This window comes from Chaetodon auriga, chromosome 7 (genome assembly GCF_051107435.1).
Source record: "Chaetodon auriga isolate fChaAug3 chromosome 7, fChaAug3.hap1, whole genome shotgun sequence".
Classification (NCBI taxonomy): domain Eukaryota; kingdom Metazoa; phylum Chordata; class Actinopteri; order Chaetodontiformes; family Chaetodontidae; genus Chaetodon; species Chaetodon auriga.
In genome coordinates, this window is record NC_135080.1 from 16,536,470 (window position 1) to 16,561,273 (window position 24,804).

General features: G+C 41.0%; 1 protein-coding gene across 1 annotated transcript in view; it reads left to right on the forward strand.

The window, feature by feature from the left end:
- The first annotated feature begins 4,612 nt into the window (after positions 1–4,612).
- The window catches only part of si (sucrase-isomaltase), a 60,679-nt gene continuing 40,487 nt past the window's right edge, over positions 4,613–24,804 (forward strand). Inside the window, exons 1-15 of the mRNA XM_076735047.1 lie at positions 4,613–4,716; positions 5,920–6,007; positions 6,225–6,342; positions 7,436–7,545; positions 7,781–7,941; positions 10,593–10,764; positions 12,174–12,273; positions 12,830–12,942; positions 13,071–13,196; positions 15,414–15,545; positions 15,846–15,959; positions 19,212–19,325; positions 19,853–19,937; positions 20,594–20,711; positions 23,660–23,831. Of these exons, the coding sequence (XP_076591162.1) occupies positions 4,613–4,716; positions 5,920–6,007; positions 6,225–6,342; positions 7,436–7,545; positions 7,781–7,941; positions 10,593–10,764; positions 12,174–12,273; positions 12,830–12,942; positions 13,071–13,196; positions 15,414–15,545; positions 15,846–15,959; positions 19,212–19,325; positions 19,853–19,937; positions 20,594–20,711; positions 23,660–23,831 (1,827 nt within the window). The remainder of the gene's footprint in view (positions 4,717–5,919; positions 6,008–6,224; positions 6,343–7,435; positions 7,546–7,780; positions 7,942–10,592; positions 10,765–12,173; positions 12,274–12,829; positions 12,943–13,070; positions 13,197–15,413; positions 15,546–15,845; positions 15,960–19,211; positions 19,326–19,852; positions 19,938–20,593; positions 20,712–23,659; positions 23,832–24,804) is intronic.

A 24,804-nucleotide genomic window follows, 5' to 3' on the forward strand; every position in this document is an offset into this window, starting at 1 on the left:
ACATCATAAATAAAGGGTCATCAAAGGGTTAACAGCCAAAACTGCAGCATATCTCAACATCGTCCATGACTGGACAGTTTTCACTGTAAAGCAGCATACCTGTACACGGAACAGAAAAAGCTAGCCAGCAATGAGTGTAGATACAATGTCTAAAAATGTACAAGAAAGAAAGTGCAGAACGGACAAGGTCAAACTGATTGAATGCAATAGTGGAAATGTTATATTATGGATATGAAATCAGGAATTTTAGGGGACCTCTGCACTAAAACACAGCTGCTAGCAAGATGCTACCACTGTGGGTGTTAAAAGCAGCAAAGCAAACCTTTAACTTCACTTTCTGCTGAGACAGTTTGACAGCCTTCATTTGAGGAAAAGAATTAAGTGATTCCTGCAGCTTTATTTAGCAGTTCAGGGGTAAAAATTACAGATTTCTGCAAACAAATTACTACAGAATTTACATATACATGACAGACACATAGAGCGGTTTTGAATTCCAACAACAGCATGGTGATTATTTTGTCATAATATGTAGAGAGCTTAAATGTAAATGTACAGAGTGGGAATGACATGACCAATTTTGTGACAAGAAAAATGTAAATAAGTCACATGTCGCATGCAAATGTCCGATATCTCAGACGAGAAAATGAGTGTGAATTAGAACTCTTCCTGAGTGAACATTCACTGTACCTTCATATGTCAATTATTAATACACCTGACATTTATCACCGGCGAGAATAATTTATTGTGCGTGCATATCAGTCAAAGAGCTGAGCCGAGATATAAATCTGTATTAACGCATTTATTGCAGACCCTGAGTGTTTTATTGTGCTTATAGAGAAGAGTTACAAAATGAGAAAGTAGATGATGAAACACTGCAAAAGTCTTAAAATGAAGAAAAAAGATCCCAAGCAGCAAATGTGCTCCAACTGCAAATGCTACCTCTAAAGAAATAGTTGTGAAGATAATGGTAAGGCATCCCAAAGTAGCTGCAGTAACTTCCTGGAATATGCATATCTGGGATCAGGGAGACAATCAAGGTAGTGGCTCTCACGGGTACTGGGGTTCCTTGTCATACCCACATGCACACAAGCAGAAAACACTCACGCATGAACACACATACATAAACTTGGCTGTTTGGCAGCTCTCACTGTTGAGTGCCTAGTTTTAAAGTGACTGGATCGATACAGGGGAGTGAATTGCCAATTTCAGTTTGTTCTATTGAAATCGGCTGGCGCTACATTCCAGAGGGAGAGCACCTGAAATTGGCAGTGGCAGAGTGGAATTGGATTTGTAAGGAGAGAAAAGAGTGAGGAGAATGATCGGAGAAGGACTTGGCTGCCTAAATCTCCATGCACGTGCACACACACACATACACATGTCATCGCTGCACACGTGGTATCTCAGCCAAGTTATGGAGACGGTTATGAAAGAGCTTCTACAACCCAACTCCCCCACTCTTTCCCCCTTTTCACCTACATGGAGCCACTCGCACGCACTCACCCAGAGCTCATCTTGGCTTCTTCGATCGTATAGTCCATGGCAATCAAGCTCTGTGTTGGAAGAGCAGATGATTGTGTCTCTAGATAGGGGATAGCTCATTCAGTGGATCCTCTCCATTCTGTTTATTGGGATGACATGGACTTGAGCCATCACCAAACTACTGAGCGTATTGGCATGGAAGAATGTCTGGCCATAGAAACTATACACAATTCAAACCATAGCTTTGCAGGCTCTCCTGAGTCCCGCTGGGTCTCCAGTGGGAAACCAGTATTTGGATTCAAACCAAATCTTGTACTCAAGTGAGATTTGCCAAGCCTGATGGGATTTTTTTTTAATATATATCTGTGTTCTTTGTCCTGAGTTCCTTAGCAGACTTTTAGTTTTACATGCAGCCTTTCTTTGTTAAGAACACACATACTTAAGAATTTCTATCTGCTTTCATGCCTCCATCATAGACGAAATGAAGGAATACACATTTTCCTCTACTCCCCACGCCACCCAGACACCAACCCATGCTGGATTACTTGTTTGTTCAAAGAAATACTCCATATAAAATTATGACAGCCTTATTTCCAAAGCGGTACTGATCGTTTCTTCTTGGATATCTACAAACAAATGCCTGTGTCCTGTGTTGTTGGTAGTTGCTGGACTGAAAACTGAATCTTGTTGTATTTGTGATGGTGGTGCAAACAATAATACCGTTTGGAAATGCTAGAAAAACTTTAAAAAAGTGAGATGCAATATTCCCTAAAATATGAGGATAACAGTGCAGACTGGACAGTCACTGTTCAGGTAGGCATGTTTGTCAGACTGTTGGTTTTCAATAGCAACTTACTGTAGTAAGTAATAGTAATTCTTGTATATGGGGGGGTGGGGGGGGATAACAAATGATCTTGTTGCTGCCTGGTGGTGCTGAGTAGATCCTGATGGCTGAGCATTTCACACAGGAAATAGATGCTGAAGCACTAAAGTTCCAAGTCATCAGCATATCATCAAACATGTGATTTAACCATGCCTGATGGCCACATGTAACAGCACGGATTAAAATGATGGATATTTTACAATACAATATTTTACAATCAGAGTTCAAAGTTGTTTGTTTCTACCGCAACCACTCAACTAAATACTGGCAAGTGTGTGTACGCGTGGGTCACTGTCTGAGAGAAGTGGTGATGTGGTCACAGTTGGGTAAAGATTACTCGTGCTGAGTCACAGCTTACATAAAACAACACAAATACACAGTTATCTCTGGATGAATTATACACATACAAGCACGCGCCTACACACACACACACACACACTCAAACGTGATAGGGTTATTTACAAGCTGATATGGGGATTTTAGGCTGCAGTTGTTTCTCAGACTGTGGATGGTTATCTGACATTTATGGCTATGGGTTCTGCATGTTGAGACTGTAAAAGACACACACACCCACACTTAAACATATGCGCTCAAGGCAGAAAAGGTGTGGTGATCCCCTGTGACCACAACACATCCTGTGTATTATAAGGTGCTATCTCACCTGAACTCAGAAGCATTTTCTCCTGAACACTGAACTGAGCTGAGGTAAGATTGTAGCTGCAGGCTGTCTAGCTGGTCAACTTAAAAACTAATTTTATTTTATATTACAGCTGTCATACTCTACAGTAGCTAAACATTCTTAACAATACAGACTATAGAATTAGTTGATGATAAAGCACGCAATTACAATTTGATGTTGGATGATTATTACTGTGATGCAAGTGGGATCAATTTTTAATGACTACAACATCAATGTATGATAATGAATAAATACAATTGATTACATTCAAAAATCCTCCTTGTTATAGACACAGACCTGCATGAAACAGATTACTGTTCAACTCATTGCTCCTCTCCACATGACTGTGGACAGACTGTGATCAAGTTTGTTAATGATAATGTTGGTTATGTGTAGCTCTTTGCCAGTAGAGTAAATAATCCGTTGTAAATTGCAGAGCAGCCCTGATGAGCAGATGTCTGTGGAAGGCTTTGAATACTGATGTGCAGACAGATCGTTTTGTTCAGACGTACACAACACCGATCCAGATATTTTTAATGCCAGTGTTGAATATAATTACAGGTGACAAACCTCTACTTGGGCTGACATTATCTTTTAAGGATATGTCTCAAAGTACCCAGTGGTCTAAAGCTATTAAGTAAAAGTTCAAATGAAATATCAGATATTATCTTAAATTGCCTGTACTCATGGGGACCTCAACAGTGCAGCCATAAAATGCCCCTGTTTGTTTTTAAGTGTGTGTGCATCTGCACGTATCAGAGCATGTCTGTGTTGGGAGAGGTAAAATGAAATGCCGTTATGGGTGAAAGCTATTTTTAGGCACTTAGCTTAATGGGAGGTGGAAGAGGCTACAGGGTTTGTACTGTATGAATGTTTGTGTGTCTTTTTTGTGTGTTTGTCTGTCTGTCTCTGTGTTGCATTGTATGTTTTTAGGAGGTTTTCAGTGCTTCTGTATGATGTGAGGGGGGCATGCACACATTTGGCTCTCTGTCTCTCTCTGTGCCCTCGCCTGTTCTTCACAGCACATTAAACAGGATGGCTATAAGCCTCTCATTCAACCAAATAGACACATACCCACACACACACACACACACACACACACACACACACACACACAGACATTCACCTTGTTTTTGTCTCCAAGAGTACATTGGAGTGAAGCCTAATTGCTTGAGTGATGTCATGGCTTCCTTTGCAAAGACTAAACCCAGCCTGTCTGACAGTTTTGTCAACTCCTTGTTTCTCTTTTTCAAAGTTTTGTTCTCTTTCTCTTCATGCTAGATTTTTTTTTTTCACGCCGTTTCCCAACTTCAGAAAGCTTTCGCAGAATCCAAGGTTAATGCAAGGAAAATATGTGCTTGTCAGATCTGTATTTACTATATTTTAGTTGTTTTGTGTGTGTTTCTTAGTGTGTGTGTGTGTGTGTGTGTGTGTCCTGCCAATGGGCCTCATTAAGCAGGGAAGTTTTTTGAGACCTTCGAGACCTTGCCTTTAGTAAACTTGGTGTCATTATTGGGTGTTAATGATGTTGGCCTTTGTAATCACTCTCTGTGTACGTGTGTGTGTGTTAGATGGGGAAAAAGCGGTTCTCAGGGTTGGAGGTGACCCTGATCGTCCTGTTTACATTGATGTCTGCAGTGGCCATCGCATTCATAGTTCTGTATTTCACAGGTAGGTGAAACACTTAAACATACACATGTATGCATGCATAAACTTAACCACGCCTAAAAGAACATGAGCCTGAAACCTTCACCATGTACGTATTTGTAAAACTGTTAGGCTAGCTAGCCTCTGCAAAAAGGGGAGAAATGTGCCCTCTTGCAATTCCAGAGATATCTTATGTAGGCTAGCTAGCCACCAATATATCCTGGAAACACTTATGTTTAGAGTAAGAATTGTAATAATTATTGCCTGTTTCCGTCAGTTCAAAGTCAATTGATCACATTTTCCAGAAAACTTGGACTGATCATACCTTCTAGCATGGCTACCTAAACTTGTTTTTACTGGAACCCAGTCCGTGGTTTGAGATTATAGCAATCAATCATTAAAAAGACTGCAACAACACATATTGCTACACATTGTGATTAATCATCAACAGACAACTCATAGAATGGGTGACATGTTAGTGTTTAACTGTTACGTGTGCCACTGTGTTAAGAAATAGTAAAAGGTCAGTCAAGATAAAAAGGACAGTTTACTACAGTTGCTGAGATTTCCAAGTTGTCACACAACTTAAACACTGTGAACCGTGCCAGTCATTACAGCTGCCGACCGCAGTGATTGTACTTCAGAGAGCACACAATAAAGTTTTTGTCTTTTTGGTGTTGGCTGCAGCCCACAGTAGCCTGTGGAACTCTTTCAAAAAAAAAAAAAAAAAAAAATGCTAGCGACACCAGCTAATGTTTTGTAGCCTTCATACTGATGGATGTTACAATATTGTTGTAAGATCAGAGATAACAAAACAGGGGCACAACTTTGCATCACTTTGAATGTGTCGAAATATCCGAAGATAACTGCTCTAACAAGTCATCCAAATCAAACTACAGAATCTATTGTGTGTACCTGCCCTTTAAACTACACATAGATATTTTTTAGACGCCGCAGTCCATGGAATGACATCATTTGTCAGTGCCTTGAAATGAAATGAATAGCAGCCTCTTACATTAAGTTTGACATTAGGTTAGCGGACGTTCGCTATCGTGGTTGTGGCTTTGCTCCTGCCCTAACGACCACGGCCACTAGAGGGCTTTCCTGAAAGACTAATTCTATCAGGTTTCTCAGTTCGTCAGGGCTGCATACTAATTTATCATGAATCTTTAAGATTACTGGGATTTGGCTTTGAGGTTTTTTCATGTCATCTCTTACAAGGAGACTCCAGCCCAACTCCAGAAGTATCCAATCCTCAGTGTTCCGTCATTCCTCAGAATGAAAGAATAGACTGTTCCCCTGATGCTGGAGCCTCAAAGGTATGAGTCATATCACTTCCAAGGCCTTGAACAAAACGGGCATTAAGGAGTAAAAGATTCTATAACTACTGCTTTCTTTTTTTTTTCTTTCTTATAACTCATCCAGCTCCATTATTAGTCTTAGTAATGTCACAGTTGAAAAAGTTTTGCCACCCTTGTTGCAATGATTATCAAAACGATGGCGATGATAACAGCATCAACCCTCTTATTTGAACAGCAACGATGTGAGGAGCGTGGATGTTGCTGGGACCCAGTGCATACGACAAATGTTCCCTGGTGTTTCTTCACAACTAACCGCGGGTACACAGTGGAATCAGTGAAAGAGAGAACTTATGGTAAATCCCTTTTCCCCCCTCTCTCCAACTCTCTCTGCGCTCAGTGACTGATCAAAATATTTGGCTTTCTATTTAACTCATTTTCTAATTCTAACTGCACCACGTTCCTTCCATCTGTCTATCTGTTTTCCTCAGATGGTTTTTTTTTCCACTTATTTTGCCTGAGGCATGGTTTTCTGTGAAATATGACATGGATGGCATATCAGAAAACATGATTGACTTTGCAGCATGCAGGTTTTTCCATTTTCTGCTTGATTTCACTGCCTTATGTGAACTCAGTTATTCACAAAGAAGAAACATTGGACATTTGAAGTCTGAACTACAACATTTTCAGTTACATTGTTCAAATAACATAAAAAATGTATTTGTGGGCTTCTTTTGTGTGACAAAGGTGATTAAATTGAAAAATGGCAAATTCACTTACACTGAGAAAAACAATAATTTATCTTGTTATTCAGCAGCAACTTTAACCTACACATACAAATGTAAGCACTCCCTCTTTTATAAGTTTAACAGTCTTCAAATATTTTTACATGCATTCGGCCATGGCATCGCTCAAGGCTGCTATGCAAATTACCCACATGTACCTCAGAGGCAACTGAGGACTCTGTGTGCTCTGTAAGCATATTGCACCCTTTGATCACACTGGTAAATGAACAACCTGGGAATACATCTGTGTGTGAACAGATTCCTATCCTACTTCACCTGATGCATTTCATGTGGAGTACTCAAACTGAGGACTCTTGCAGTTTGTTTGTATTGTTGCAGTTCATTTATTCATCACTGAAGGATAGAGATATTCTTCGTGTTATGATTTAATGACTTGAAACACTTTTTTGTACAGTTTAAGTGGAGCAACTGGACTGTGTAGAAGAAAGAGCAGACAGAACATAATCACCATCTTTGCTGAATTGTTTTGTGTTTTGACTAAAACCATAGCCACAGTACAGTTTTCGTAGTGTAATAGTACTATTTTTGTGGCATTCCATCCTTACTTTGGGGTTAACTAGTTAAACTTCATATGTTCCTTGAAAAAAATAGTTTTTCAGTATTATAACTTCACCTTTCTATTGTCATGTGTTTAATTCTGCAGAAATCACAGCTCGTCTGAGGAGAGTGGATTCTCCTTCTTTATTTGGGGAGGATATACAGGAGCTGTCATTTCTCGCGGAAATGCAGTCAGAGAATCGACTGCACTTTAAGGTGCACAACCTTGTCTCTCTGTTCAACACATTTTCTTGCTTGCACACAAAATTCAGTGAGAGTGAAATAAATCTAGTCCAGTCAAATTCATCTCAAAAGCAGTATTTAATTAAAGCATGTTTAACACCAATGCTGTACGCAACAAAAGGGGATAAAAATAGCGATACACACAACACACGACTGTGAGATATGAGGCCTCACTCAGTCAGTCTGCATGGTTGTTTCCTCTCCTCAGATCTCTGATGTCCCCGCCAAGAGGTTTGAGGTCCCCCAAGAACATGTCAAAAACCTCCAAAGTAACCCCAGCCCCAACCATGACCGGATACTCTCAAGAATGGAGATTAAGCAGGAGCCCTTTGGCCTTGTTGTGCGCAGGCAGGGCAGCAACAGAACCCTGTGAGTACTCACTATGTGTATGTTCATTGTGTAGTTGTTTGTGTTGGACTGGAAGGGGACTGTTTATAAGAACTACAGTAACACGTTGTACTGCCATGTCGACAGTAAACGAAGTACAGTGCACAGCAGATGCACACCATGCGTATTCAACAAAGTAGCATTATGTGCATTCAGGATGAAAGACGCCTTTATACCTACAAGCCTATACCTATACATATAGGTATCAGTATACTTGTAAGCCTCATCTCACTTCTTTCTTACAGTCTTCTCACAGTCACCCTATAGAATTGACAGTTGTCAATAGATTAACATTGATTCTTTGTAGCTAATTTGATGCAATTATGTCAGAAATCCACTCTGGTGATCTGTGTGCTACATAATCTCATTACCATCTATTCATTCTATATGATGACATAAAACACCTACCATTTTATGTTCGTTTCCCGCAGCAACATGTAATTATGTTCTTGTCAATCCAGGCCACTTGGCGAGCCCTTGGTGACATCTCAGTGATCAATTACCTCTCAGAGCTGCATACACACAGCTCACACACTTCCGTCTAAACACCAAAAGGCATTAAACCATTATTATCAGCGATGCTATATAGAATATGGTACCTTGTGACAAATATTGTTCGCATGGATGCAAAACTCCTAACTTTTATCTCGCGCTGATTATAAGAAGGTAAATCAAGCTGTTATTTCATCTTGTCGGGACTACTGGAGCCTGCCTCAGTCAAAAATTAACCTCATGTCTCCAGCTTGTTCGAAATGCTGCAGCTAGACGTTTAACTGGCACTGGCACTAGAGACAGCATTACATCTGCAATGGCAACCAGTAATTAATGATTAATATTAAGAATGTATTAATTACGCTTAAAGTACAGAAAGGTCTAGCCACTGGCTATACTGCAGACCTTTTAACCCTTAATGAGCCGGAACGTAGCCTTAGATCCTCAGGATAGCCCCTTCAATCCAGGCTCAAGACTGTGTGACTGTGCTGTTTCCATTAGGACGCATGTACTTTAGAAGACTCTGCCTGGGGCTAGCAAAATCAGCTTCATCTTTTAAATCCTTTCAAAAAACAAACATTTATAAACAGGCGTTTATGTGAATCGGGGGCAGGGATCAGGGGCAACAAAAGACTAAGTTGTGGAATACTCCAACAATACTTGCTTGGACTCCCGAGCCCTTGTAGTAAATGATATTTCTTCATGGCCTCGGGAACACTTCATAAATCAAATCTCTATTTATGTACGTTTTACATTGAGTCCCAGCTTTTTGGAATCAGGGTTGTATGTAAAGCACTTTGTATGCAAGTGTTATATATATATAAAAAAAAAATAATCATTATTATTTATGTACATTCCACAGCTTTACACAAGTGGCCTTTTGCACATCACTGTGGTCTGTTGTTGTGAATCAGAGCTGACTGCCATTTGTTGCGCATGACAAACTTTCCTGCAAGGCAAATGTTTATCTTTAATCTAGATGACTCATATGTTCCTTTCATGGGAAGGCCAAGTCAAAGCTTCTCTTTGAAAATGTCTGAGATGTCCAGACATGACCAAACATTTAGCAGCGACAATACTTACTTTCTTTCAACACATTCTAATTCTATGAGTTCAGGGGTCGCCTTTACTGTAGAGACAAATATCTACACCATCTTGAGATTTCACACTGAAACACTTTAGCATTGTGAAATATTCTGAGATAACACAACAACCTCTGCCACCAACTGACCACACTTACTGGTACACAGAGTAGCATTGTTGTCTTTCTCAACACTCACCTGACCTTCAACCAGAACCAGTGAGATTGCTTTGAAGATTAGCAGCGAATTACCAATCAAAGTGCTGGAACTTATGATCTCTTAAATGTCTTTATGAGGACACTTAATGTAACGTGTGTATGGTGTATTTATGTAATAGGTCAGACTTTGGGTTTGCAAAGGTTATTGTTAAAAGCAATATTGCATTCACTGATGAATGTTTTTATAATCATTTAATATGAGCAGTATATGAGCACTAAAAAGTGCATACAGTGATAACAAGCTTTATCTACTGACTTTGCCTACCATAAAAATTGCACCAGGTCATCATCAAATGTTCATGGAGGTATCATTTCCCCAGATATCCAAAGTTTAATTGATAGATAAGGAGAGCCAGTGATTGCGTGCACATGGAGAATAATCACTCTGCTCTTTGGCCTGTGGGTGTTCTCTTTTCATAACAAAAGCTATTCAGTATCAATGCATATATACTGCATTTACTTGCACATGTTGTCTCTATACTGTAGCTTTGTTTTTGCAGGTGTGTACAGCTATAGCAGGCTTAGTATTTCAACTACCAGCATATGTCTTCTTTTGAAATGCTACCCAAAAGGCTTATTAGAGCTTGATGGGATGGTCTGTCTTCTCCCTTTTTTTTTTTTTCTTTCCAAAACTCAACTCCTCCACTCGTCCTTGTCTCGCTCCCACTCCCTCCTCTCGCTGCATCTCACTCACACTTTCTTTGTTACTTCTTCTCCCACATTTTCTCTCTCACCTGCACTCTCTTTTTTTCCCACATCAGTCTGTCTTCTCACATTCCAGTGGTGACCCATTGTTTTGTTTTTTTTGGTCTATTTTTTTTTTTTTTTTCTCCACATTCAGGTTTGACACCACAATTGGTCCACTGGTGTTTGAAAACCAGTTCCTACAGCTGTCTGCTAAGCTTCCATCCCATAATATTTATGGCCTGGGAGAGCATGTGCATAAACACTATCGCCATGACACAAACTGGAAAACCTGGCCCATCTTCGCCAGAGATGGCTTCCCTAACGGGGTGAGGTGCACAAACAAACACACACACACACACACACACACACACACACACACACACACACACACAAACAGATGCAGCATGGGACTGGAAAAAGTCATGAAGGACAAGACACACATACATACACATGCACACCTGTAACTCCTGAAATGAGGGCGTGTGCGTTTACGTATGTCTGCGTACATGTCCTGCAACTGCATGAGCATGATTGTGCACATGACTCTTAATAGTCAGGCTTCAGCTGTCCTAACATGAATGACCCCTACCCTAACCCTAACCCTAACCCTAACCCTACATCTAAAACAGAAAATGAGCAACAATACACTAACATTATTCACCTATAAATATCAATAAGCCTATTATTATACTAGTTTCATTGATTGATTGCCTGGAAAAATAGACATGACTAAAAACAAATGGGAGTTGAATCCTGTTTTTTTTTTTTTTGCGCATCAAGTCCTTTCATAATTTCAGAAGCATTTAATGGACAGATCATACAGTTCCATGATGATTTACAGTAGGCATTTATGGTTAGTTAATAGGGAGCCTGTGAACCCTTTGCTGGATTTGGTTGAACTTTAAATGCCATGCCGTTTATCAGAGGAGAAATCAGCCTGTAGACCAGAAAAACACATTAGTTTCTGAGGAAAATGAAAGTTTAGGTGTGAAACGCTCTAAAACGCCAGTGGTACACCTTCACAACAAAGCATGTTGAAATGCTGAGAAGAATTTTAGTTTACGGAAAACTTATCATAGACATAGAGCCCCCCCCCCCCCCCCCCCCCCCCTTTTTTTTGACAAAATCAGCAGACTTACGTTGAAGAGGGAATTATGTCCATATGCAGCATATTATCCACAACGTGAGTAATACATGTTCTCACACACACACACACACACACACATTTACACACAGCACACACACACACACACACACACAGTGGTATAAGATCTTAAACCAGCAACACATCATGGCAGTGACATTTGACTGTGCGCGTGGTTTAAGACATACTTGAGTCTATTCAAACACAGTATATTTGCTTCCATTCCATATGTCAGTCTCTATATGTAATGTATTTTGTTTTTTGTTTTTTTGTTTTTTTTTTTGGTTACTGTGGTACCAAACATATCGTATCGTAAGCCTCAAAGGCTTACACTTGACATGTCTACCTAGGGTGTGTGTGTGTGTGTGTGTGTGTGTGCGTGCACATGTGTTTAAGTGGCATGTTTACATGTGTTCCCAACATGTGTATTCTCTTCCCAAAGGGCTTATAATTGAATACCTTGTAAGCTGATTAAATGTTGAAGTCACCCCCTCAGCTCCAATAAGTCTCCCACATCCCTCCTGCTTCCTCACACCTCTTCCCTTTATGTCCTTTCATCCCTCTGTCTCTCTGTGTCTTCTCTCCCTGCAGGGCGACCATAACCTCTATGGACACTACCCCTTTTTCCTCTGTCTGGAAGACGGGAGTGGAAAGTCATTCGGAGTCTTTCTCATGAACAGCAATGCTATGGGTAAAGATAAAGAAAACATACACACGTGCAAAGACAAATGCTGGCACGTAGAAACGCATGAATACATGTACAGTACACATATGTGTACATATGCATTCAGAACAAAAAAAAAAAAAAAATATCAAGATGGTTCAAGGGCACATGAACCATCAAGTTTGCCTCATTCTCCTAACACAAATGCATATAATGCACTGTTGCCTCAATCAAAAAATGATACTGACAAATCAAAGAGAATACTGCATGCTCTTTTTATTCCATAAAGGAGATGACTGAAAGGAGTGGGAGTGCACGCTGACATGTTCCTCTTGCTCATCATGTCTATAGTCTCCTTATGTAAAAGCTTTTTTCCACCTCTCATGCATAAGCTTTACTGATACACGGATGTTTGTTTAAGTGTGAATCAAAACTCCTCACAATGATGAAAAAGGAGGAGGGAATAAAAATAGAGGTATTGCTGGTTCATAGTTGTTTCAGGGGGCATTTTAGGGTTATGACCTGTAGTACAGAATGGTGTTTTAAGTTTGCAGTGTTTTCATCGCTGGTGTCTCTTTTTCAGAGGTGGTTTTGCAGCCCGCTCCTGCTGTGACCTTCAGGACAATTGGAGGAGTCCTTGACTTCTACATTCTCTTTGGAGACACACCAGAACAAGTGGTGCATGAGTTCCAACTGGTGAGGCACAAATGCTGTATATAACAGCATACGGGGAAGGTTTTCTGGGCAAGTCTGTGGTGCAAAAGTGGTTCGTGAATTGCCTGCAGAGTAATTGCATTAACAGTATGTCCGATTGTGTTGTCCAGCTCGTTGGCATGCCCGTCATCCCTCCCTACTGGTCCCTGGGTTTCCAGCTTTCTCGGTGGGACTATGGCAGCCTGGATGTGGTCAAGGAAACGGTGGAGAGGAACCGTGCTGTGGACCTCCCCTATGTAAGATTCAGGATTACTGCAGTCTGTGAATTTTTATTCATATTCTTGTGACAAAAATGTGAAATGACTGTTTTCGCAGATTTCACAAATACATCACCATCCATGATATATCGTGGATCTCAGGTGCATAAATGTCCTCACATGTTTGGCACCTCCACACTCAATATATCAGGCTCTATGTTGTAAAGCTCAAGTACCAAAATCATGGTCACATTTTGTGTGCACGGGGTTATTATCACAATAAAAAATGACAATAAACTCATATCAGACGAGGTGTAAGGTGGGGCTGCACGTTCTCTGCTCCATTCATACGGCTCTGACGCTGTGACAAACAGGACTAGCAGCCACAAAATCCAGCCCAAGTATCAGAGGCTTGAGATCACTATCAATCGACTACAGTCTGGGAAATGAAAGCATGCAGCGTAGTTTTCTTGGTATTGGCCTGCTTTTTGTATCTCAGCCTTTGGTTTCTTTAAACAAGAAATACAAACTGGGGATAAAACAAAAGCAGGTGTTTGAATTTGACATCAGATGTCAAATTTTAAGGAGGTTGCAGGATTCTCCTCTTATGACAAAATATTTATTTCAAATATCAGTTGTCTGAAACAATGTCGTGACGATGCATAATATGTGCTGCTACTACTGTATAGCTTTTTTGGGGGGAGGTGGAAGAAATCCATACTCCACCTTGTGCACCCCTTGTTAAATCTGAACCACTCATGTACTGCTGTTTGGCTCCAGAGCAAAAGCCTTAACCACTATACTCTCTGTGTAGTGGATGCGTGTGTGTGCGCAAGACGTGGTGTGAGGGTTGAAGCAGGAGCTGGACGGACAGTCAGAGTGATAGTGATGGCCTTTAGCTTGGACGGGGTAATCCAGCTTTCTGTCAAATAATAGAGAGTCTGCTGGGCTCTATAGGTTCAATCCCAGGACAACTATTTTTCAAGCATCACTGAATGTTAACGCTGATCAAAGATCAATCGACCGAGTTCCTTGCATTATCTCATTCATCCTGACGTGAATGTTAAAACTACTCCAGCACCTCTTCCCTTCTGAGACACTTGATAAATACCAGTTCTGGTTGACATTTTCTGGGGAATGAGCCTCGCTGCTTATCTTGGTCTGGGCCCGCGACTAGTAACCATAAGAAATCCCTTTCACACAGAGCACTGATGTTTGACGTACTTTCTGTTCCTTAATTATGAAGGTAAACTCCGAATCCTAATCTTTACATGTCCCCCATAAAACACTTCAGATGAATTACAGCTCAGCAATGGCTGCACCAATCAAGGATGTGGTTTGAATTTGTCTTATTTAAAGATCAAACAAATAAATTTCTAACCCATCTCAATATTTCACTCTGATAATCTCCAATCTCTCTTTCCTATTCAAAGAATTAGGATGCAGCTGCTTCCTCTCCTGCTGTACTCAGGGACATATTTGATAACCATTAGATAGACCACAGAGGGCATTATCACATTCTCCCTAATATGTCTGGAGCTGATTACCATTAGAGCAAGGATCTGGCAGAGCCTTCCAAACCATCTGCTCTATCGATATGAAGTAGATTTTGGCAGACAACAGACAGACAGCGAACGAGCAGAAAGTCACACCCTGACAAAAAAAAAAAAAGAAAAAACAAAGAATGTGTTAACATTCCCATTGTCCTTCCAAGATTTAGCAGCACATTAGGCAAGTTGTTTGTTCTCGCATCAGGGGTCTCCAAAAGTCCAGCAAAGGCGGGTCAACAAGTTAGTTGTTTTTTTGGTGTGTGTGTGTGTGTGTGTGTGTGTGTGTGTGTGTGTGTGTGTGTTTGCTCACAGTGCAAATGATGAAGTTACTGAATATTGAGTAGCTGTGCACAGAGGAAGTATGAGTTCAGTCATTTTCAATGTATTGCATTCATTGTTAGATGCAAACACTGTATGATTGTCAAGCCAAGCCAGCGTCTTAGCCTTTCTAATTGAGCTTAGAACATCGAATAACATCTAGATCTAGTCTAGATCTAATCTATTTGAAGTGAACTCATCAAGTTATTCATATAACATACGATGTCATCCAAAAGATTACCTCAAAGCGAAACAAGGAAACAAAAAAAAAGATTTGATTTGAAGGATTTTTTTTTTTTTTTTTTTTTTTTTTTGGTTTTTTTGCATTGCAGGTATTGCATGTAAATAAAGTGCTCATACAGTAAGCATTTTTCCTCTTCCCATACAGGATGTTCAGTATACTGACATTGACTACATGCACATGAAGAGAGATTTCACTTATGACAAAGTCAATTTCAAGGACCTGCCTAACTTTGCCACCTACCTTCATGAGGGGGGACAGAAATACATCCTCATCCTGGTAAGATTGTACTTTATTGTGAATGAAGCGATGTGGGCATTTGACACATTAACAGAAAGTCTAACCATTAAACATCCCTGTGAGACCAAAAACAACAATTTACCTTGCATTTTTGGATCCTCTTTTATTCTGTGGTAGTATTCTTTTTCTTGAAGCAGCTACACCAACCAAACTGTGAAAATTTCAAATGCAGCAATTTCAAAACTTGTATTATATAAACAATCATGCTATGTATGTAGTTTGTAGTACATGGACCAACACTTCTTTCACAATCTAATGAGTATATTCCTTTCTCCACAGGATCCTGCAATAGCTACAGTTCAGGGGAATACATCATATGAACCCTATGACCATGGGACTGCGAAGGACGCCTGGGTAACTTTAGCAGATGGGAAAACTGCTCTGTTAGGAGAGGTGAGTGGCTTTTGGCCCCATAATTAGGTATCATTCAAGCAAGCATTTCCCTCCTCTCGACAGTAATGCCTCTTTGACACCAAGCCTCCGTCCAGTGTATGTCTGCATCCTGTGTAAATGGCTTATCACAGTGATAGTCAGGTCATCACGTTTTGAAGATGTCTGACGTCTGTAATAAGAAGTGCTAGTCATTATATATTGTTATGTGTTGATATGGTGGAAAGCAAAGGTATAACAACAGAAGTAAAAGCTATACACAAGTTTAAGAGGTTCACTTGCTGTTCCTCTTAGTGCTACCATTGGCAAGAGATATGACTTAAACAACCAAGAGATGGCATGGTCATTGACAGGCGCACCAGAAACTGCCAGGCTGTTGGCAATTTTATACTCTACAGCATTTGGATTTTACTTAGAATAACGTGCTCAACAAAACACGTGCCGTCAGTAACCCAGGCAGTACTCCCTACAACATTTGTGGCAGCTGGTTAATCTAAGATATGATGAAGGTTAGGGTGATTAAGGCCAGAGGAAAATTTATTATTACTGTCCTTGTATAAAAATGGTAGTGGAAGTACTATGCAGATGCTCTAGAGGAAGTGCTTTATGTCACATGTTTGGTCCTAAGCACATGTATTGTACAATGTTCAAAGTCCAGGTTGTGTCAAGTAGTTACTCCAGATGAATCGAGGAAGTTTGGAGCATGCAGGAACGGGGCTTGCGGACAGGCAAGCCAGGCAGTTGCTTGGAGCCGCCGGCCACTAGGGGGGTCCCAGAAATTGTGCAAAAACTAAATTTTTGTGGCGTGCACAGGTGGAGTGGGGGCCCCAGGGATTTCTTGCTTGGAGCCCCAAGAGACCCTAGCAACACCACTGGGAATATGGATAAGCCATCAAAGAATCAGCATGAACTGATGAACTGAGCAACATTGTAATGTTCAGATAGCTCTTGAATGTATTTAGGACCCTGACAATTCTATGACCCCCTGCAATCCACCTGAAGGTGTTTGAGCCTCTGCATTACACAATATCTCATGCAACATAAGCAGAAATATATGCATCTGGTGTGAGTATGCATGTGTATGTGTGAATTGCTTTCCACAGTCTCCATCAAACCATAATATTCCCTAATGGAAGTTCAAGCCTTCAGTGCGTCATTTTTTGATCCTTTTACCCACAGAGCATGTGTTTAAAAAGCTCTCCCCTGCAGAGAGGGCTGAAGGTGGGGGGTAAAAGTCTGTTGCTCCCATGCTTTTATAGTGTTGCTTTTGATTACGCACACGATTAGGCCCAGTCCCTCGGCTAATCGCTTTTTCATGCTGTTTATAACAGGTCAAACATATGCATTGATTCCACATTAGTGTTTAATCTTAAAATGTTCTGCATCACCGCATCACAGATTAGGTGTGCATGTGTGTGTGTTTATGTGGAAGAGACAGAGAAAGAGAAAAAGAGAGAGAGAGAAACAGACTATGTGTATCCATTTCTCTAAATGAGAGGCTATTCTTGGTTGTTTGTGCTTCATGTCTTTGCACGCATGTGTGTGATTATAATTGATTCCAGTTTATTTCCATATGAATGTGTGCGTCCTGGTTATGAAAACAGTGGGGTCCGTGCAAAACGACCTTTGCAGTAGCTGTTGAAGTGATAAAGGAGATACAGCGACAGGCTGGTATTTATTTTGCTTTTAAAACAGCTAATTGCTCACAAAGATAAGGATAAAAGCTTTTCCTGGTGGCCCATATGTTTCAGTGCGCGGGTAAAATCATAGCATGACCTCAGTCAAACAGATGAACATTGCTGTTCAGAGCGCATAGGCAAAAAAAAAGAGAAAAGGATGGGAGTAAACAAAGCAGCGGGGAGAGAAAGGAGTCTATGTGGGTTTAAAGGATGACAGACAGAAACATGGGCAGAGAAAAAGGCAGGTGCAGGCAGACAGACAGTCACAAATAATAGATTAGAGAGTAATGTACAGGGAGACAGACTGGTTGTCTTTCTGAGCAGTAGAGTGACAGGGATGTACACAGAAAGTCAGCCACAGTGAGAGACAAGAGACAAAAAGACAGATTATCAGGTAAACACAAAAAAAGGACAGACAAGAAGGAAGGTAGAAAGACACTTTGGAGCAGAGGCAAGCGAGTGACAAAGAGAGACGGGTGGAAGAAAAGATAGACGGGTAATGACAGATAGCTGACAAACCGGAGAGCATAAAAACAGACAAATAGACATAAAGATAGAGTGAGATGTACGGCTACAAATGCCAGCAGATTTGCTGAGAGTGTGTACTGGGGCGGCGGTATTAGCAAGCAGCTGGAGACGTCAGAAAGACAAAATCTAGAGTTAAAGGTTGGAAGAAATGACTAAAAGGAAAGATGGCGACTGCGGCGGACTATCAATAAGCTCTGACCTTGGAGTTCTGACCACCTGCCAAAAACATCTGCCTATAAATCCATATACGTGTGTGTGTGTGTGTGTGTGTGTGTGAGGGCACGTGAGCGGACATAAGAATGATTCATGTCTTTGCTGCAAACTGGGTTGTAAAGTTATTGGCAGTGGAAGTAAAAAAGTAAAAGATAGCGAGCGCAGAGTAACATTGAGATTTAATATCTACTGTGCTCTACAGAAGGATTCACACACAGAAATGCACACACACACACACACACACACACACACACACACACACACACACACACACAAAATCCCCTCTTTTCTCTGTGGATTAATCATTTTTCTCAATACATGTCATTAAGGACGACTTCTAACACAGTCACGTCTAGAGATTTCTATTGCATTATCGATTTCTCCTCTCCTCTGTTCCCTTCCTCAACTTGTCTGCCTCTCTATCCTTCTCTCCTTTGCCATCTCTCTCTCTCTCCCTCATCACCCCCCCCACACACACACTTCTTTTCTCTTGTTCTCTTTTGTCATTTCCACATCTCTAAGCTGTTCCTCTGACATTTCTATAGGCCTCGCTTTTTTGGCCTATGTGGAGCTCACTACGTCTACACCATCTCAGCTGATCATGCCCCATCATGTTGTTTGCACGTGTTATTGTGCAGGAGTTAAAGACATGTCCCCGATGCTTTGAAACTGAAATAAAACAAGGATTAACACAATAGAAGTCCTGTCAAAAAAGTATAACATGGCATGATGCGGATTCTGCCAGCAGGGTAGCTCATGGCGAATGAATGCTCTCCGAGTTTTATCCCAAAAAGTGCTTGTAAACACATATCAACTCACGTTCTCTCACTCTCAGGTGTGGCCAGGAGAGACTGTATTCCCAGACTACACCAAGGAAGCATGCATCGAGTGGTGGGCTGATGAGTACGAGCTCTTCTACAAGGAGATTAACCACGATGCCCTCTGGATTGTAAGTCAATTTTCAACACACATGATGAACTTGTTCATTCACTCATCAGCTGATGCTTCCTGAAAATTCTGAAAGTGTCATTATTCTGCAGCCAATTACAAGTGCACAGGGCCAGTGAGCTTAAATTTTTTGTAATTTTGCGTGGCAATTAAGTCACTGTGGTTCGAACACTGAAGCCAAGGAAGACCACCAAACACAGGCTGAAGAAAAAGATGAGATTACACATATATCATACTGTTCATGATTCCTCGGCTCTAAATTTGTATTCGGCTCACTCGTTACTCGAGCTGTTTGCTGCAGAACACACAGGTCCACATTTCACTTCAAACACCTTCAATGCAGTTCACTTTATGGATATCTATCAGGGAAAAAAAACGTTAGATGTGAATAAATCTATCATCACTTCAGTGGGATGATCCTGGATTAATAACACTGGCATGTTGTAATAATTGGAATTTTCACTTTAAATGATTAGTTTAAACATATGACAGTGCTTTATCTAACAATGTTCTCTGCCGTACTTGCAGGACATGAATGAGGTGTCTAATTTCAAGCAAGGCTCAGTAAATGGATGTACTAATAACTCACTCAACAACCCTCCCTACGTTCCAAGTAAGACATATTTTTTTCTCAGTCAAACTCATCGTGAATACTTTCTGTTCTTGTGCAGTTTTAATATCCACAATATCTGTGTCCCTTAAGAAACATGGTGGAGTCTCAAAAACACTGCCACGGCAGCGTTGTTGGTTGGCCCTTGCCTACAAAACAGAAATCCACAGTTTATGAGAACAGAGTACTCTGAGGTTGCCGTACTACAAAGAAATACAGGATGTCATGGGCTTGCAGCTTGTAGCCCAAATGCTGTGCACAAGTTGATAAATTTGCCACAATAGCTCATAAAGTAAGTTCAGGTCCAGAGGAAAAACTCATCTAGAATAGTGGGTCCCCGGTGAGGAATTTTGAAAATGACTCTCCTGCCATGTCTTTTATTCCAACTGTGTCCCAGACAGGATGATCATAACTGGAAAAGGCATGCTCCCCTGATGGCACCTTTTTATTGCAACCTCTCCTTAGTCATCCTCCTCCTCCATTGCTCTCTCTGTCATTTCCTCATTGTTCCCACTTCCTATTGCAGTATATATCAATGTCTTTTGTTCTTTCTGTCCCCCTCTTCCTTTCGCCCCCCCCTTGCTGCATCCTATATTTTGTATGAATTCCATGTTACCCACCCAGTCTCTTTACCTCCTTCATCTTTTCTCTCCCGCCAGACATTCTGGACAAGTTGATGTACAGTAAGACGCTGTGTATGGATGCACGGCAGTCCTGGGGGAACCACTATGATGTCCACAGTCTGTATGGCTACTCTATGGTGTTGGCGACTGAAAAGTGAGTGCATTCATCATCAGTAATATAAGCTATGCATTTGAGGAGGAGCAATATTGTCAAAATAGTGCAAAATAGAAAATTCTTTAAAGTCAAGTGTTATGGAATCAGATAGGAAATGGCGCTGGACTGTGTAAAAGTCCAACAGAGAAATCTGTCAGTTCAGTGCAGTGACTGACTCATGTCCTCCCCTAAATCATAGCCTGTGACTCTTGCAGACCATTTGTTTGCTGGATCCCATGTGATAAGTGAAGAAATGTTTTAATGAGCCCAGCTCCCAGGGTGATTGAATGAATTCCTCATCTGGGTCTGGCACTGAAACATTTTAAGGGTCCAAACATAAACATACAGAGAGGCATTGAGGTGAGCATGGGATATAATCATAGAGATATGGAAACTAATGAAGTATAAAGCAAAATAAAATTTATTTAACCTGCTCTCTGCTATGTTTATTGATAATTAGGTGAGATATTCTCACTAGCGGACTGCACACATACATGCCTCAGTACAAACATTTGACCTGTTATACCCATAAACCCTGTCAGTCTTGTTATAATGCCATGTGCATTGGCCATGCAGATGGCACACTGGTGTTTGTATATCCCATATTCAAGTTATGCTAATGGTTGTAAAAGCCCTTTAAGTTGACATAAAATATGCTACATAAAGTTTGCCTTCCCTCTGTGACTGTGTTGGGATACTGCACGAGTGATACAAACAATGATAATGTGATGGGTGCGGTGGGTCTAAAATCCATGCAGCTAATCTCTGTTTCCATCACGAAATTGCAAACAAGCACAGAGCAATTTGAAAAGAGGGTAGCAGAGGAGGCTCACCAGAGCACATCAGATTCATCCTTCGAAGACTATCAAACTAGCATAGTCAAGATGAGTAAATTCATGGAAGCCTGGCACATGAGCAGGTGCTGCACAAAAACACACACCACTTAAATGTGGCAGAGATATAACAGCCGCTGTCACATTTATCTTTGTGTAGGAATTTCTATAGTCTCAAAGCCCTCAGCGAGTCATTTCACACAAGGCTAAAGTTGGCATCAGTTGCAGAATTTTAATATGCACTAATGGTGATGGTATGGGAAACTGCATCAATTAGAAAGCGGCACACACCTGCACTAATGGATTTTTGGCTGATGGAAAGTAGCACTCCATAAAACTAAAGACATGCAATGCACACCCCTCGATGTAGAGATATATTATATGTCAGAAAGTGGCAAAGATTGTGCCTGAACTGTCAAAGTATTGGTAGGATTCAGCTTTCAATAATGGGTTATATATCTCACCTCTGCATTGCTCAGCACGTTGTCTGCAGAGGCAAAGAGATTCATTCACAATGTTAGTATGGCACGGCAGTCCCACTTTCTTTCAATGTTTTTATAGTAAAGTGACATTTTAAAGGTTGCAATGACATTTGGCTGCAAGACATCCTACTGATCAACTTGGATGTATACCTGCAGAAAGGCTTTTCATGTTCATATTTGGCTGTCAGATATATAGACAGCCATTTCACTTCGGCACGACGGAAAATGTGTGCAGTCTCGATAATCAGACTTTACATTGTTGGGGCTTTCTGTTCCTCCTATTCTAGCAATAAAGTGACAGTTTAAAAGTTCCCCAGGTAGATCTGTCACTGAGGCCCATCTAGTAATTGCAGAAAACCTACTGACTACAGAACAAATGCAGCTTGTTTCCCTTATACCATTGCCTGGTACAGTACAAGGAAACTACAAAACAAGGAAGGGTCATTACATCATACTTCCAACTTTCTAATGCTCTGCTTGGTGCCAGACTTTGGTACCAGCTCTATTGAAGCATATGGGAGATGCATGGAGAAGCACACTGAAACCCAACGATTATGAAGCAATCTCTGCCATGATAGAATCAACACGGGGCCAACTGTATGAAACTCTGCGTAGATTTACTTTTATTTTATTTTATTTTATTATTTATCTCGGTGTAGAAATGTGTGGACACACAGAACAGGAAGCATGCATACGCAGTCTTTTCATAAGATGTACAACACCTCACGTATGTCTGTCCCCTGGCTTTTTTTTCTCATATATCTCAATCATTCTGAAATTGTGTGCACGTGCATCAGCCTTCTGACAATCCCCACAATTTACTATAAACGGCTACAAACACACCTCCAATTGCCTGGTTTGCATATAAAGGGCCAGCATTTAGTTTGTTTTGAGAAGAAATGGCAGAAGCATTTAAAAAGCAGTTGAAGAAGAAGAAGCCAATTTTACCGACTGTGAACTTGAAATAATGGATGATCAAACCGACAGATGAAAACGGCCAGTATTTGGAGGCCTCAATAGTAGGACTCCAACGGTTACACACCGAAATACCAGCGCCTCCATCGTCCACATCGATAACCAATGAAACTGAGAGTAGTTTCCTTGATACAATATTACCTATCACAACATCACAGAATACACATGTGTACTGTACACACAAGTGCACAAAGACACACAAAGTCTATGCACAAAGGAAAACACAATACATACAAAAATGCACACATGGACACATACATACAGTACGAACTGGAGACCAGGAAATGCGGCCGCTCTGATAAGTCAACTTGCTGACTCACTCCTTTGCTATTAGAGGCACCCCCCATTCTGTCCACTAATTAAAATGTATTATTGGCAGGAGACGCATTCTGTAAACATCATCAGGGCTTTGTATTGTCATGAAAATCAATGCTGCTTCGATTTCCCTCATCAAACAAAATAATAATGTACATGGGGAAGAGAAAGTACGACCAGTTCTTTGTCCCCTTCTTCCCTGTGAGTTTGTATGCATTTGCGCATGTGTGTGTGATATCTGTTTCTCTCTCTCTGTCCCTGTGTCCTTTTTATCTTAATGACCTCTTTCTCCCCCACCTCCCCATTCTGCTTCTCTCCTTGCTGCCTCCTCTCCATCCCACAGAGCCCTGCAGCGGGTGTTTGGTAAAAAACGTAGCCTGATGTTGACCCGCTCCTCCTTCCCAGGTGTGGGAAAATATTCGGGTCACTGGCTGGGAGACAATGCTGCCAACTGGAATGACATAAAATGGGCCATCCCTGGCATGCTGGAGTTCGGACTCTTTGGAGTTCCCTATGTGAGTAGCAAAGCTTCACAGAAGGGCAAATACTGTTCACTCTATGCTTAATGTAAATGAGTTTGACAGGAAAAATGCTCTACCTGGTTGCCATGACTGGGCTTAACATGACTGCGAGGAGTAATTGTCTCAGTTTTTTTCACTTGGATGCAGATTCACACATCAGAAAATTCAGTGTTAACATTTTAATTTGGACCTCATTTCATGGCTCTTTACCTATGCAGACAAGTGTTATTTGCAGTTTTCATACTGTCATCTGCACACTTGCAGAAGAAAAAGTTCCGTGTTGTGTTCCTATGCGTTTGGGAAAAAGAAAAAATCCAGGCACCCAAGAGCTCCATGCAGTCTGCTTAATTTTTTCATTTGAGGCTCAGAATCCACTCAGATAGCATTAATGAAGAAACAAAAATGCTGTTAGTTATGTGGAATGCTTGTATCATACAAAAAAAAAAAAAAAAACATCAGAAAGTTAGCAGTCACAGCACTTATTATGTGCTTCCGTTTAGTTAACATGAAGTTCTGGCATTCAGAAGTTTCTCTCTTGCCTTTTTAAAAGAGGATTCAGCTGCTAATTGAGATCTATGTTCAGGCGTAGGCATAGAGACAGAGGGGCAGGCAAGAAAAAGTGTGTCTGGAATGAGATCCATTAAAATGTCTGGAAGAACACTGGTTCTCTTTGCAGGAACACCACTCAAAAAACATAAGCTTGAAAAGACACTACAGCTAGTCAGTACCCAAGTGCACTCTGTACTTGCATGCATGTGCAGTGCACTGAGTCCAAACGGGCTAAGAAAACAACAGGGAATCGAATGCGCACACGCGCACACACACACACACACACACACACACACACACACACACACACACACACACACACACACACACACACACACACGCCCCTCCAGCTGTGCACGTCAGGTGGTCGTATAGATGCCAACTACATCCTGGTGGGACTGTGTGAAGCAGATTTTAG